At 44.8% G+C, this 12389-nt stretch overlaps 1 protein-coding gene and 1 long non-coding RNA gene across 3 annotated transcripts in view; one reads left to right on the top strand and one right to left on the bottom strand.

Moving 5' to 3' along the window:
* The window catches only part of Tpo (thyroid peroxidase), a 40710-nt gene extending 30205 nt beyond the window's left edge, over positions 1-10505 (top strand). Inside the window, exons 10-11 of one of the 2 annotated variants that reach the window (XR_015045203.1) lie at positions 7836-8356; positions 10020-10505. Coding sequence is in view for 1 of the 2 variants with exons in the window: in XM_021179498.2 (XP_021035157.2) it covers positions 10020-10058 (39 nt within the window). In the remaining variant the exon portion in view is untranslated. The remainder of the gene's footprint in view (positions 1-7835; positions 8357-10019) is intronic. The other variant, XM_021179498.2, reaches the window with a different exon arrangement.
* LOC147001211 (uncharacterized) overlaps positions 5090-12389 on the bottom strand; it is a 41226-nt gene continuing 33926 nt past the window's right edge. Inside the window, exons 4-5 of the long non-coding RNA XR_015045205.1 lie at positions 6183-6394; positions 5090-5141 (exon numbers count right to left, since the gene is read on the bottom strand). This is a non-coding gene — a long non-coding RNA (uncharacterized LOC147001211). The remainder of the gene's footprint in view (positions 5142-6182; positions 6395-12389) is intronic.

Raw genomic sequence — 12389 nt, 5'->3', positions numbered from 1 at the left:
AAAAATAAGAGTTCTACAAAAGAGTTAGCTTCTGGGTGACAAAGAGATTTTTCTAGCTCCTGTAAGTCTTTACTCTTTTCTTCCACCTGGCCAGGTTGGTCTTAACACAAAACAGTATTCTTTGTTGAGGAAGAGGCAGGTAACTCCCCTTCAGCTGCTGGTAAGTGGAGGGCCTTTCCACCTTTTTAGGACCACCAAGGCTAGGGAACTGAGATGGTTTTGGAGTAATTGCAGAGCAGAAGTTGGTTCCTGGATAGTGTCTCCTAGCTGGGCGAATACTTGCTGAGATAGAGACAGACTAGAATCCCAGCTGCTTGTGGCCAAACCCATAGCAGCCACTGAGACTGCTAGACTAATTCCAATCCTGATTGGAAGGGCTACAGCCCATCAGACCCTGCGTGAGACTTGGAGGGAAGTAGAGAACTCTCCTCTGTGTATTGGATTAGTTGGGGGAAGTAATAGAGTTGGCAAATAGGGACCATGAATGGATTAGAAAAGTCCGTGAAGACTGGGAATTGGAACGACTTGACTTGGTACCAGAAGAAGGTTCTTGAAATTGAGCTGTTAATATGTGAGAACAAAGAGAAGGACTGAGTGGTTATTGAACAGGGAGTCACCTGGTATCACCAGAGAGGCACCGGAGGTATCGCACCAGAGGTGGTGGGGTGGAAGGGAGCACCTGGACAAGCCCATGCCGAAGTGTTCCCTCTGAGAAATCAGCCTTATGACAAGCTTAGTATAAAAGAGAGTTTATTTGGGACCTACAGGAGGGGATAGAGGCAGAGAAGGGAGGGAGACAGAGAAGGACAGAAAGAGGAGAGAGAAAGAGGAGGGAAAGCTGTCCAGGAATATAGGAGAGAGAAAGAGAGAGAGAGAGAGAGAGAGAGAGAGAGAGAGAGAGCGAGCGAATAGTTCTTATATATAAGCCAGGCTTGTACCTGGCTGTTGCTAGGCAACTGTTGGGCAGAGCCTAGAGGAAATGCTGAGAAGAGGTGATGGAGGGGCATGTTTTGAGGTTACAGAATGTAGAGTTTAGGGTTAAGTGGATAAGAGGCATAGCTGCCTCTCAGGATTGCTGCAAAGGAGCATGAAGGAAGGATGAAGTTATGTTACTGTTACTGCTTCACTGCTATGACCCACTGTTACTGCCATAGATGTGGAGGAGACTCAGAGGTTCATTTAGAATAGTCTTCCAAAGGGCTGAGTTAAGAAAGGTCTCCTGCACCTTGAACTTGTAGGGTGATTTCAGATTGTTGAATAAACCCCCACTATATTACCTAAAAAGACGGTGGGTGTTTCCTCAAGGGATCTAAAAAAAAATTACCACTCATTTTTTGCCAGATGGGCTAGCCCTGGTCATATAGATTTACATCTACCCCACAACCCCTTGGACCTACTCTCTAAGGGCCCCCAGATGATAAAGATGACCATACTTGTTATGGTCCACAACACAATTGTTGAAGTTGTGTGTTCCACCCTGGTTAGAGTGCTGGTACTTACAACTTCAATATAGGCACCTATCCCAGGATGAAGAGTCAGTGCAGGCCAGGCCGGGTACTGGAGAAGACAAAGGTACCTGGAATTGTCACATAAATTGAAGGTGGGCTGTTCCTTACTGCTTGGGTATAGAAAGTTAGTGCCTTAGTTAGAGTTTTACTACTATGAACAGACACCATGACCAAGATAACTCTTATAAAGGACAACATTTAATTGGGACTGGCTTACAGGTTCAGAGGTTCAGTCCATTATCATCAAGGTGGGAGTATGGCAGTGCCCACCAGGCATGGTGCAGAAGGAGCTTCGAGTCCTACATCTTGTTCTGAAGGCAAACAGGAGATGACTTCCAGGAAACTAGGATGATGGTCTTAAAGCCCACACCCACAGTGACACACCTAGTCCAACAAGGTCACACCTCCAAATAGCGCCGCTCCATGGGGCAAACATATTTAAGCCAGCACAGTTAAATCTCTGAGTGGCAGCCAGAGAGCAGCCAGAAGGCAGAATGAAGAAGTGTAGTACTATGAATGGTATATCTGGAACTTCAAGGATTGTCATGGTCCTGCTGTTTGGGAGGTTGGAAAAACAAAGTGAGCTCAGGGCAGGAGGGTGACAGAGAAGGCAATTCTCAGGAACAGGTGGGTAGTAGGAAAGCCTAAGCTTTAGTGGGTACATAGACTTGGCAGCTATACTTATCAGATAAGAGGTCAGGAGCCCTTTTGAGCCATGATAGGTGGATCCAGGTTTAATTCCTTGAAGTTCAGCTGCCATTGGTGTGATAAAGATGACCAGATGTGGACCCATCCAGTGTGAGTTGAAAGCCTGTGGGAGAAAAACTTTCAAATAAAACCAGTCTCCTGATGGTATGGTTTGGGTATAGGATCAGTTGTGGGCATGAGGAGCACAAGATCAATGTGTTCCCAGAGATGGTGTCTCAGAGTGAGAGTAAGTAAGTAGATAGTCACACAGTGGGGCTGCTTCTACATGAGGTCAATTTCCCAGACGGAAGGGATGCACATTAACTCAAAGGCGCTGAGGAAAGAGGGGTGTGGCCTAAATTCAAGTGAGGGCAACAGGCAAAGGTTGAGTCCAAGGAAAAGGACTTTGGAAGACAGTTTTGATCAGTGAATCTTAATAACTCCATTATCCCTTCCTACTTTCCCCAAGGACTGAGGTCAGTAGGAAATGTGAATGTGCCACTGTACCCCTAAGACCCTCAAGACTAACTGAGTGACTTTAGGAATAAATGCCAGGCCGTTATCTGAATATGTAGATATAGGAAGTACAAACCTGAGTACAATATCACTCATGAGGTGGGAACAAATCGCTGCTGCAGTCTCTGATGGAGTAGGAGACGTTTCTATCCATCCTGAGAAATGTCTACCATGATAAAAAGATGTATCTGTGCTTTTTATTAGGGTGTGTGTGTGTGTCAGAGAGAGAGAGAGAGAAAGAGAGAGAGAGAGAGAGAGAGAGAGAGAGAGAGAGAGAGAGATCTACCAGTCCTCCCTCAGAAGAGTAACTCCCGATGGGGCTGGAGAGATGGCTCAGTAGTTAAGAGTACCAACTACTCTTCGACAGGTCCTGAGTTCAATCTCCAGCAACCCACTGTGGCCCACAACCATCTGTAATGGGATCTGATGCCCTCTTCTGGTCTATTTGAAGACAGCAACAGTATACACACACACTCATGGCTCCCTGTTGGGAGGTTTGGACTCAGGTAGAACATGCCTGGATGGTAGCCTTAAGGAGGGCAAAAAGGATGGTGAAATAAGAATTGGAGGAGTGAGTAGAGAGCTTGAGCCCCAGTGTGAAAAGATGTGTAAATAGGTCTTTGCTTGAGGGTCAGGAAGACAGTCTCTGTACTGTAGAAGGAGTCACCCTTAGAAACCCATGACTCTTCCCATAACATAGAGGGCCTATCATTGGGACTCAGAGTACATAGGGAGTAAGTTTGGAGGAACCAAGAGGAGAATAGAGAAAGGATGATAGGAATGTTGACTTGCCTCTTTGGCAGTGCTGTCAGCAAAAGCATTTCCCAAGGTTATATGATTAGTAGGCCATGAGCTCTGCGTTCTGAGAAGTAGTGTGTAGCCACCTGTGTAAAACTCTGGGGAACCTTAGCTTACTGCCCACCCACCCACGAGTGAACCATGTGGAGCCAAGATTGATGCAAAAAGCAAGAAGAATGTATTATTCCAGTGCACTGGGGTTGTCCCAGACCCAAAGGAGAGGCAGCGACCACCAGCACCTGTTCAGTGAGTTTTTATGTGGTTTCTAGGGGCAGAATAGAGCACTACCAACCCCCTTTAAACTGATTGGTCTTTAGGGAATGAGGTGACAAGGACTTCCCTTGTCTGAAGGTGGGCAATGGTCAGTCCTGAGGAATGTGGTTTCTCTCTGTGGTCTGAGAAATGTTAATTAGCCTCTCCCTTCCGGAGGGGCAAGTGTTCCATGACCTTCCCAAAGTTCCTAAGCTGACCTTTTCACCTGTAGCCATCTAGCGGCCAGGCCAGGGAGAACTGGATTTACCTGAAAGGAGAGCTGGGGATGGAATGGGACAGACGAGAAAGGAATGAACCCAAGAGAAAGGTTTCTGATCAAGGTTTAATGTTTATTTATTTTTTTAAATTCTAAATATATGGGGGAAATCCCAAAGGCCCATCCTTTGTTCTGGCTGGGTTCTGTTGCTTTGTCTCTGCTGGATTTTATTGCAAAATAATCTCAACAGCATCTCAATGGGTGGGCAGTCGCTCTAGTCTCTGGCAGGAAGATGTAAATGTAGTGAGGCCAGGTGCTTGGCTCCAGTCAGAGACTTGTTTAGCCAACTCAAGACTGGGAGAAGGGCACAGTAGTGCTTGAGGGTAAAGGAGAAAATTCTCCAGCCAGATCAGAGGAGAGGATGGAATCTCTGTCTTGGCAGGAGCCTGTGGAGCAGAGAGATAAGCACATATCTATAAACCAAGTATAGTCATGACATGTCAGAAGGGAAATAGGAGGTTGTGAGTTTGTGTAGGTAAGGGTTTCAAGTGACTCTGGGCAGGAATGATGAGGACAGTGGCCTTGGGAAGGTGAGTGAGTAACAGGGTTAGGTAAAGGTCAGGGACCAGATGAAATATCAGGTTTTCTTTAGGATGATGAAAGAAAGCAACCAAAAGAGAGCTTAAAAGCTTCCCAGGCCAGTAGGGAGTCTGTTGCTAGTGCTTGTAAGCAACCTCTTCATCTAACTGTGTGTCTGGATATTTGAAAAGGTAGGTAACAAGAGCAAATGTGTGTGTCCTCTCATTTGTCCCCAAATCCCTACAGCCATTTACCATTTTTCAGTAGTATAAAGGGTTGGTCAAGGTCTGGGAAAGTGAGGGCAGGGGACTCATCTGTGGGACTGCATCTCAGAGGCGAAGGAAAGTAGGCATTACAGGCTTACTAGGATTTAAAGGCTCAGTCAGGGAAACTCTAGATGCTTCTTATAGGGGCAGAGCCAGAAGAGCAGTATTAGGAATCCAGATTGTAAGGTACCTCACCAGGTGAGGGAAGGAGAGAGTCTTCTCAATGATGGCTAGAGGCAGGAGGGTCCACAGGTACTGTCTGCAATCAAGAGTGCATTTACAACTATTCATGGGTAGCAGAAAGCCCAGCTTCTTGATCTAAAGAATAGATAGAAAGTTGAGCTTTAGAAGGGAAGACACGGTGTATTCTTTGTTTCCTAGACAGTAAGAAGCGAAGCAGTATATGGTTGTGACAGTAAGAGTGAGTGATGACATAGTAGAAGGTCGTCTACATATTGGATTAAGTGGCTGTGGGCAGAGCTAGAGAGAGGAGGTCAGTGGACAGAGCCTGGCTGAAATCCTGTGAGACCCTCTTGGGGAAGAATGTCACAGTAAGCTGGGATGCTGTACCAGTATAAGGATCCACCCAGATAAGAACAAAAAGATCATATGAATTTGAGTGTAAAGGAATGGTGAAGAAACTGTCCTTACGGTTTAGGTCAGTAAAGTAAGAGGTAGAGGAGGGAATCTGAGAGAGTAGAATATAGTGCTAGGGACAACTGGGTGAATTGGAATGGCACCTGTGTTAATAATTCTGAGGTCCTAAACTAGGCAGTATGAACTGTCATTTTTTTTTAGTACAGGTAAGATAGAAGCATTGTAGGGTACAGGAGTGCATGTGAGACTACCTTTATCAAGAAAGTACTATGTGATAGGTTTTAAGCCCTGTCTAGGTTTTTGGAAAATATGATATTGAGAGTGACTGGTGTAGGAGATAGGGTCCAAGAGTAGGATCTTAATAGGAGGAGGATGTGAGGCCACTTTAGAAGAGGAAGTGTCCTATAGGAGTGGGTCAATGAGGGAGTCTGATAGGGGGTAGAGTGAAGCATAAATGTTAGCCAGTAAATAAGGGGGCTCTTCAGAGGCTAAAAGAGGGAGAAATTCCAGACGGAGTTGGTTGAAAAGGAAAAGTGTAACTTAACCATGATATCTCTGCCCAATAATGTAAGGAGTTAGCTGTCAGATGACCCTAGAGGGAACAGAGGAGAGGACCTGTAGTCTTGGACTGATGGGTAACCATCACTGCCCACACCCACCCACCACAGAGATCTAAAAAGGATAACTTTCTTCAGAGTAAGTGGGAAGTAAAGGCTAAATATCTCCCAAATCTATTAGGAATGGTAGAGGCTTGCCCATTACCTGAACAATTATCCTAGACTCCTCTGTGATAACCTTGATGGTTTTGTTAGAGGTGAAAGTCCCAGGGCAGTGTCAGTCCTCGGACAGCAGGCACAGAAGATCCAAGAGTCTTTCCTGTGGAGGAGAAACTTAGAGCACAGACCTACCTTAGTGAAGCAAAGAGGTGCAGTCAACTCTCCAGTGTCCTGCTCTTCCATAGTTTGGGCAGGGTCCTGGAGGTAAGCAAAGGGAAGGGCAGGTTTTTCACCCAGTGGCCAGCTTTGCCACTTTAAAGCAAGCCCCAAGTGGGGTTCATTTGTGCCCCATCTTCTCTTCAGAGGACACCATGGGCTGCAGCCAGGAGCTGGTACTTCTGTCTCTCACGGGAAGTCCTTTACATCTTTCCCTGCTTCTCTCTTCCATTAGACACCTTAAATGCCACATCCAGCCAATCTCTCTGGGGAGTGTGAGGACTGTCATCCAGCCTTTTAAGCTTTTTTTTTTCTTTCTAATAGTGGAAGCTAGCTGGAACAGGAAGTAAGAGGGCAAGCATGGCCTCTGGAGAATTCAGATCTAGATCTATGTACCAAAGGAGAGGCTCTGCAGGGTACGGAGCTTGGCAGGATTTTCATCTGGCCTCTGAGTGATCTCCCTCAGTTTATTACAATTAATTACCTGATGGGAGGCCTTTTAGAGGCTGGCCAGGAGACAGATAATCATTTCATCTCAGGCTACCCTGCTGAGGGACTGATTCTTAACACTAACCAAGTAAATCCGGTGGGGGAGGGGAAATCCTTCCAGGAGACTGCCTCTTTCCCCCAACAGATAGAAGAAACTGTCTGTATGGTGGGCATCACCATGGAGAAGTGACAGGAGAAATAATCTCTAGGGCTACAGGGAAATGGGTACCTGGAAAAAAGGGAGCCAGTGAGTTGGGTGGGAAGCTTTGATGTGTACAGCAATAACCAGTGAGTAGAGGCTGAGGGAGGCTGGAGACTAGCATGGACCTTGATGTTATAGACGCTACAGGTATGTGTTAATGGAGAATGAATGGAGTCCTGGAAGTGCTCTTTCTCTGCAGGTGAAATGAGTCAATTCGTGGCAGATTAAAGTATGCAAAGGCAAGGTTGTTAAAAAAGGCACTCTGGGCAAGTTCACTGGTCCCAAGGAATGAAGCCAGGGAAGTTACCATGAGAAGGGAGACGGGGGCGGGGGGGGGGGGTAGAGAAAGAGAGGAGAGTGTGCATATAAAGAGGTGTGTGTATGAGGGAGGGGTGTATAGATTATATAGGGAAGAGCCTCTGGAGAAAGGGCAGCCCAGTTCTTGGGATGGAAAGTTCAAGGTAGAGGATAGGATATGCCAGGTAGGGATTGAGGGATGTTGGGAAACCTGGAAGCCAGGTCTGCTGGGATCTGAAACCCAGCAGAAGGACTGTGTGTCCCTTTTGCCAGTGATAAGGAGAATGAATCCTTCTAGCAAGTGGGAACTAGCTTCTCAAGTGCCTGAGGGAGTGCTGGCTTTTGTCTAAATACCAGACTTTGCAGAGAGAAAATTTCTTGGAACCTGTCACTTTCACACCCCCAACTACCAAAAGCAAAAGTCTGGAAGTTTCGTGTGCACACCCAAAATAAAGATTTTCCCCTAAGCTCTTTAACTTTACATTTTGTCCCTAGTCCCTACCTGTCCCAGCAGATTTCCAATCAACTGAAGACTGAAAACTGCTCTGAATCAAACCAGTGAGTCCTGGATGTGCTGAAAGCAGATGTAAACTGCTTCAGATGTTTTTGATGAATTTCCAATCAGCCTGTTCCCCTGGCTTGATCCAGCACTTCCAGACTGCTCCAAAACTGCCTGTACTTAGCTATTCCCAAGCGGTCCCACAGAACCTGGGCAGTGAGCAGAACAGATGACCCAGGTCTGCCCTCCTCTCTTCCTACCTGACCTTTGACCACGATTCAAGCCTTCCTGAGTCCTGACAATTCCAACAGTGGCTTAATTTCAGCAAAGACGCAGTTACAGAAGAGATTACCTAACCTCTTATCATCATCAACAACAACAACACTCAAAATGTCAAGTCCCAAAGAAACCCCAGGACAAATGGTTACAGTGAAGGTTAGGGTGCCTATTAGCACCAAAGCACATGCTGGCCTCAATGCTCTCAGCTTCACAAGTGACTGTTACAGAGTCTATGCAGGTAGCCTTGTTCTCCTCAGCTCTTCTCACCCTACCACCTACCCTGATCTTCTTCAGCTCATTAGCTTCCCTTCCCCCACCTTCTCACCTTCTTACTTCTATCTAACCCTGATACTTTGGCCATGTTCCCTCTGACTCTTGGTCTTCCTCTCCCAAACCCCCTTCATAGCCTGGTTCATTCTCCTGACCATGTCCAGTCTACTCCTTTGCCGCTGCTCTAGACTCTTGCACATACCTCTTGCTGTGCTCTCCCTCAGATTTACAATAAACCTTCCTTTGAAACATACCTTGACATAGCCATACTCTTCCTTTATGCATTTGGTGCTGAACCCCTCCCCCACCTTTGTCAGGTGTAAAAGATATGTACAAACCCAGTTTTGAAACTACATGCAAATATTTCAACATTTACTTCAATATTATCTAAGTTGTTATTTGGAGGAAGTAAAAAAGAAAAAAAGATTTTTCAATTTGCTTTTTAAAACAAAATGGCTAAAGGGGCTGGAGAGACAGCTTAGCCGTTAGGAATGCTTGCTGCTCTTCTAGAATAGCATAGTTTCTAGTATAGACAAGAGGCTGCTCACAAATGCCGGTGACTCCAGCTCCAAGAGACCATAGTCTTTTTTACAGCCTCTGCAGCTATGCACACATATGCACATAACCATAGAGACATACAAGCATACACTGGAATAGAAATAAAAATGAACAAAAATAAGGTTATAGCCAGCATGGAAAAAAATCAGTATAAATTTGGGTTGTTTTTTTGTTTTTTTTTTTTTTTTTTTGCCTCTTCATGTATAGTCCCAGGTGATGTATTTATAGGTCATGTATGACATAGGTTAGGCTTGAGGTTCTAGGCACAGATAGCAAGTGGTGCTACCCAGCAAGTGAGGGGGATGCGTCTCAGGGGATGCAGGATAGAAAGTGAAGATTCAGTCAGACAGGAAGGGCTGCTCCCCAGAATGTGACCACAGCAATGTGTTTTATTCTTGGAGTTGTTGAAAGACTGGTGTGCAAAATGCCCTCCCCACAAGGAAACTAAATATGTCAGGAGCTAGGTTAGCTAATCCTTATACTTATCCCACAATTCCAGCACATATCAAAACATAAGGGCTTACAACACAAATACATTGGATTATCCTCTAAAAATAAAATGTAGGGACAGGAACATGGCTTAACAGGTAAAAGTACTTGGTGTCACCCCTGAGGACCCAGATTTGACACCCCCATTCCCACCTAGGATCCACATGGTAGAGGAAGAGAACCAGCTCCTACAGGTTTTCTTCCTCTGACCTCCATGTGTGTGCTGTGGCGTGTTGATGCCTATAAAATAAATGTACTAATTTCTTTTTTTAAAAAATTAATTCAGAGTCACATATCACATAAAAGGCCTGCCTGAAATGACCATTGTCACCCTAATATTCTCTCCTGGGTGGGGCCCTACCGCTCTACCCGGTAAGGTGAGCAGAGGTTCTGGGCATACTGCCAAGTTGAAAGTGGCTGAGCCTGCCTCCTGGGGTTCACCCTGCTGGAAGTGAAGGCTCTGCTCAGCTAAAGGCAAATGGTACCTTTGAATTTAAATTCATACCACAGTGACTTGAGTGGCACCTGAAATGTCAGGGGTATTAGTACTGAAGACAATGCTCATCCTGCCTTCTGTCTTGCAGGAACCTGCAAGTGGATCCAGGGTCCTCCTGTGTGAATAGAGGTCCTCACTGCTTTGGAGCCAGACATTGGCAAAGGCAAGTCTCAAGCTGCCTGGGCAAAGACATGACACGTGTTGGAGTCAGAGGCTTGAGGACACCAGATGCTGAGTCTTATCATCAGCCCGAGGCTGCAGTAGCTTCCATCTCATGTGTTTCCACAGGAGCAGTGCAGGCCAGACCGTGCTAATGCCTCTCCTACACATTAAGGCTAATGGATGAGTGGGAGGAAGGCTAAGAGAATCACATAAGCCTGAAAGGCTTGAGAGAAGCTCACATAGACTCCAGATCCTTCCAGACAATTTCATGTTCATTCAGAATCAGCAAGGCTCTTTCAAATACATTCAGTTCTCTCATTACGTTCCAGTCACCAGAAAGCACGGGCGAATAAATGCTATAGCATTTTGCTGGTCTGGCTCAGATATCCTCCTCCTCTGGGCTTGCATTAAAGATATCTTTACATGTGATATGTGTCTTTATAAGCTGTAGAAACATTAGTTCACCATAACTATCTTGGCTTGTTTATTAACACTCATTCTCCATCTTTAATCCTTCCTTGTCTTCCCACTCTGCATTAGTCAGCTTTGCATTATGGTAACTGACACTTGGCATGATAAATTATAGGGAGGAAGTTTTATTGTTGCTCATGGTTCTGGGGCTTTGGTCCATGACTGATAGGCCACATAGCTTTAGGCTTCTAGTAAGACAGAACACTGTGTGCACTGTGTGTGTGTGTGTGTGTGTGTGTGTGTGTGTGTGTGTGTGTGTGTGTGTGTGTATGCATGTCACATGGTGCAACCAAGCTGCTCAGCTTATGTCTGAAGCACAAAAAAACTCGGGGAAGGGCAGGAGTCCTACCACCCACTTTAAGGGTCTGCTCTACTGATCTTCCCATTAGGCCTAGCTCTTGGAGGTCCTATCACCTAATTGTAAAGTGGGTGCAGCCGCTATTGATATCACAGAACTAAAACTAAAGTTACCATTTGATCTGAACATACCACTCCTGAGCATATACCTGAAGGCTCTAAGCCAGCCCACCAAAGAGTTAGCTGCACAGGAGCTCATCTACTAATGCAGCCTAGCTATGCATTAGTAGATGAATAGACAAAGAAAATGTGGTACATAAACACAATAAAACTTTATCCAGCCTTAAAGAAAACAGAAATCCTGACATTTATATGAAAATAGATAGAGATTAACTGAAATAAGATTCTGAGAGACAGACAGCATGTTTTCTCACATATGAAGATTGTAGGTTTAATTTTTACAACTGTATGAAAGCAGGGAGGGTGTAGTTACTAAAACTAGAAAGGGGGGAAATATTTATAGAGGAAGAGGAGGAAAAGAGGGAGAAGGGATAATCAAGGAGGCAGGAGGTTACAGGAGGAGAGAGAATGGTGTGAGTGAGAGGACAGGAGGGTATGGGGGAGGGGAGGGTGGGAACCATCAGGAGGACTAGATGGTACAGGAGTGAACTGTATAGGGACCAGCAGGAGGATGGGAGGGCATGGGGGATGGTAGGATGGGGAGAGAATAACAAAATCAAAGAATATTAACAAACCTAAGAAGCAAGCTGATGGAGCCATTTTAATATCTAACATAAATAGACTTCAATCCAAACTAGTTGGAAGAGATAGGGAAGGACACCACATACTCAAAGGAAAAATCCACCAGAATGACATTGCAATTTTTAACATCTATGCCCCAAACACAAGGGCATCAAAGTTTCTAAAAGAAACACTGCTTCGACTTAAATCACATATTGAACTTCACACACTGATAATAGGAGACTTAAACACCAGACTCTCATCAGTAGTCAGATCATGCAGATAAAAAGTAAACAGAGAAATTCTGGTGCTAATTGGTGTTCTAAACCAAATGGATCTAACAGATATTTACAGAACATTTCACCGGAACTCAAAAGAATATATCATCTTCTCTGCACATTATGAACCTTACTCAAAAATAGACCACATATTCATCCATAAAGCAAGTTTCAGCATACACAATAAAATAGAAATAACTCCCTGTATCTTATCAGACCACTACATATGAAAAGCTGGATATCAACAACAGAAACCTTACAAACTCATGGAAACTAAACAATTCTCCGTTGAATGAAAAATAGGTCAGGTCAGAAATAAATTAAAGACTTTCTTGAATTGAATGAAAATGAATACACATGATATGAGACACAGTGAAGATGGCTCCAAGAGACAAGTTCATAGCACTAAATATCTACATTAAAAAACAACAACAAGCAAATGGAGAGAGCTCATACTAGCAACCTAATAGCATATCTGAAAGCTCTATAACAAAACAAAATAATTATAC

Source organism: Mus caroli, unplaced genomic scaffold (genome assembly GCF_978045245.1).
Source record: "Mus caroli unplaced genomic scaffold, Mus_caroli_1 scaffold_14, whole genome shotgun sequence".
In the NCBI taxonomy this organism is placed as follows: Eukaryota; Metazoa; Chordata; class Mammalia; order Rodentia; family Muridae; genus Mus; species Mus caroli.
Note: the sequence above shows the minus strand (reverse complement) of the source record. Positions and strands in the feature narration are given on the sequence as shown.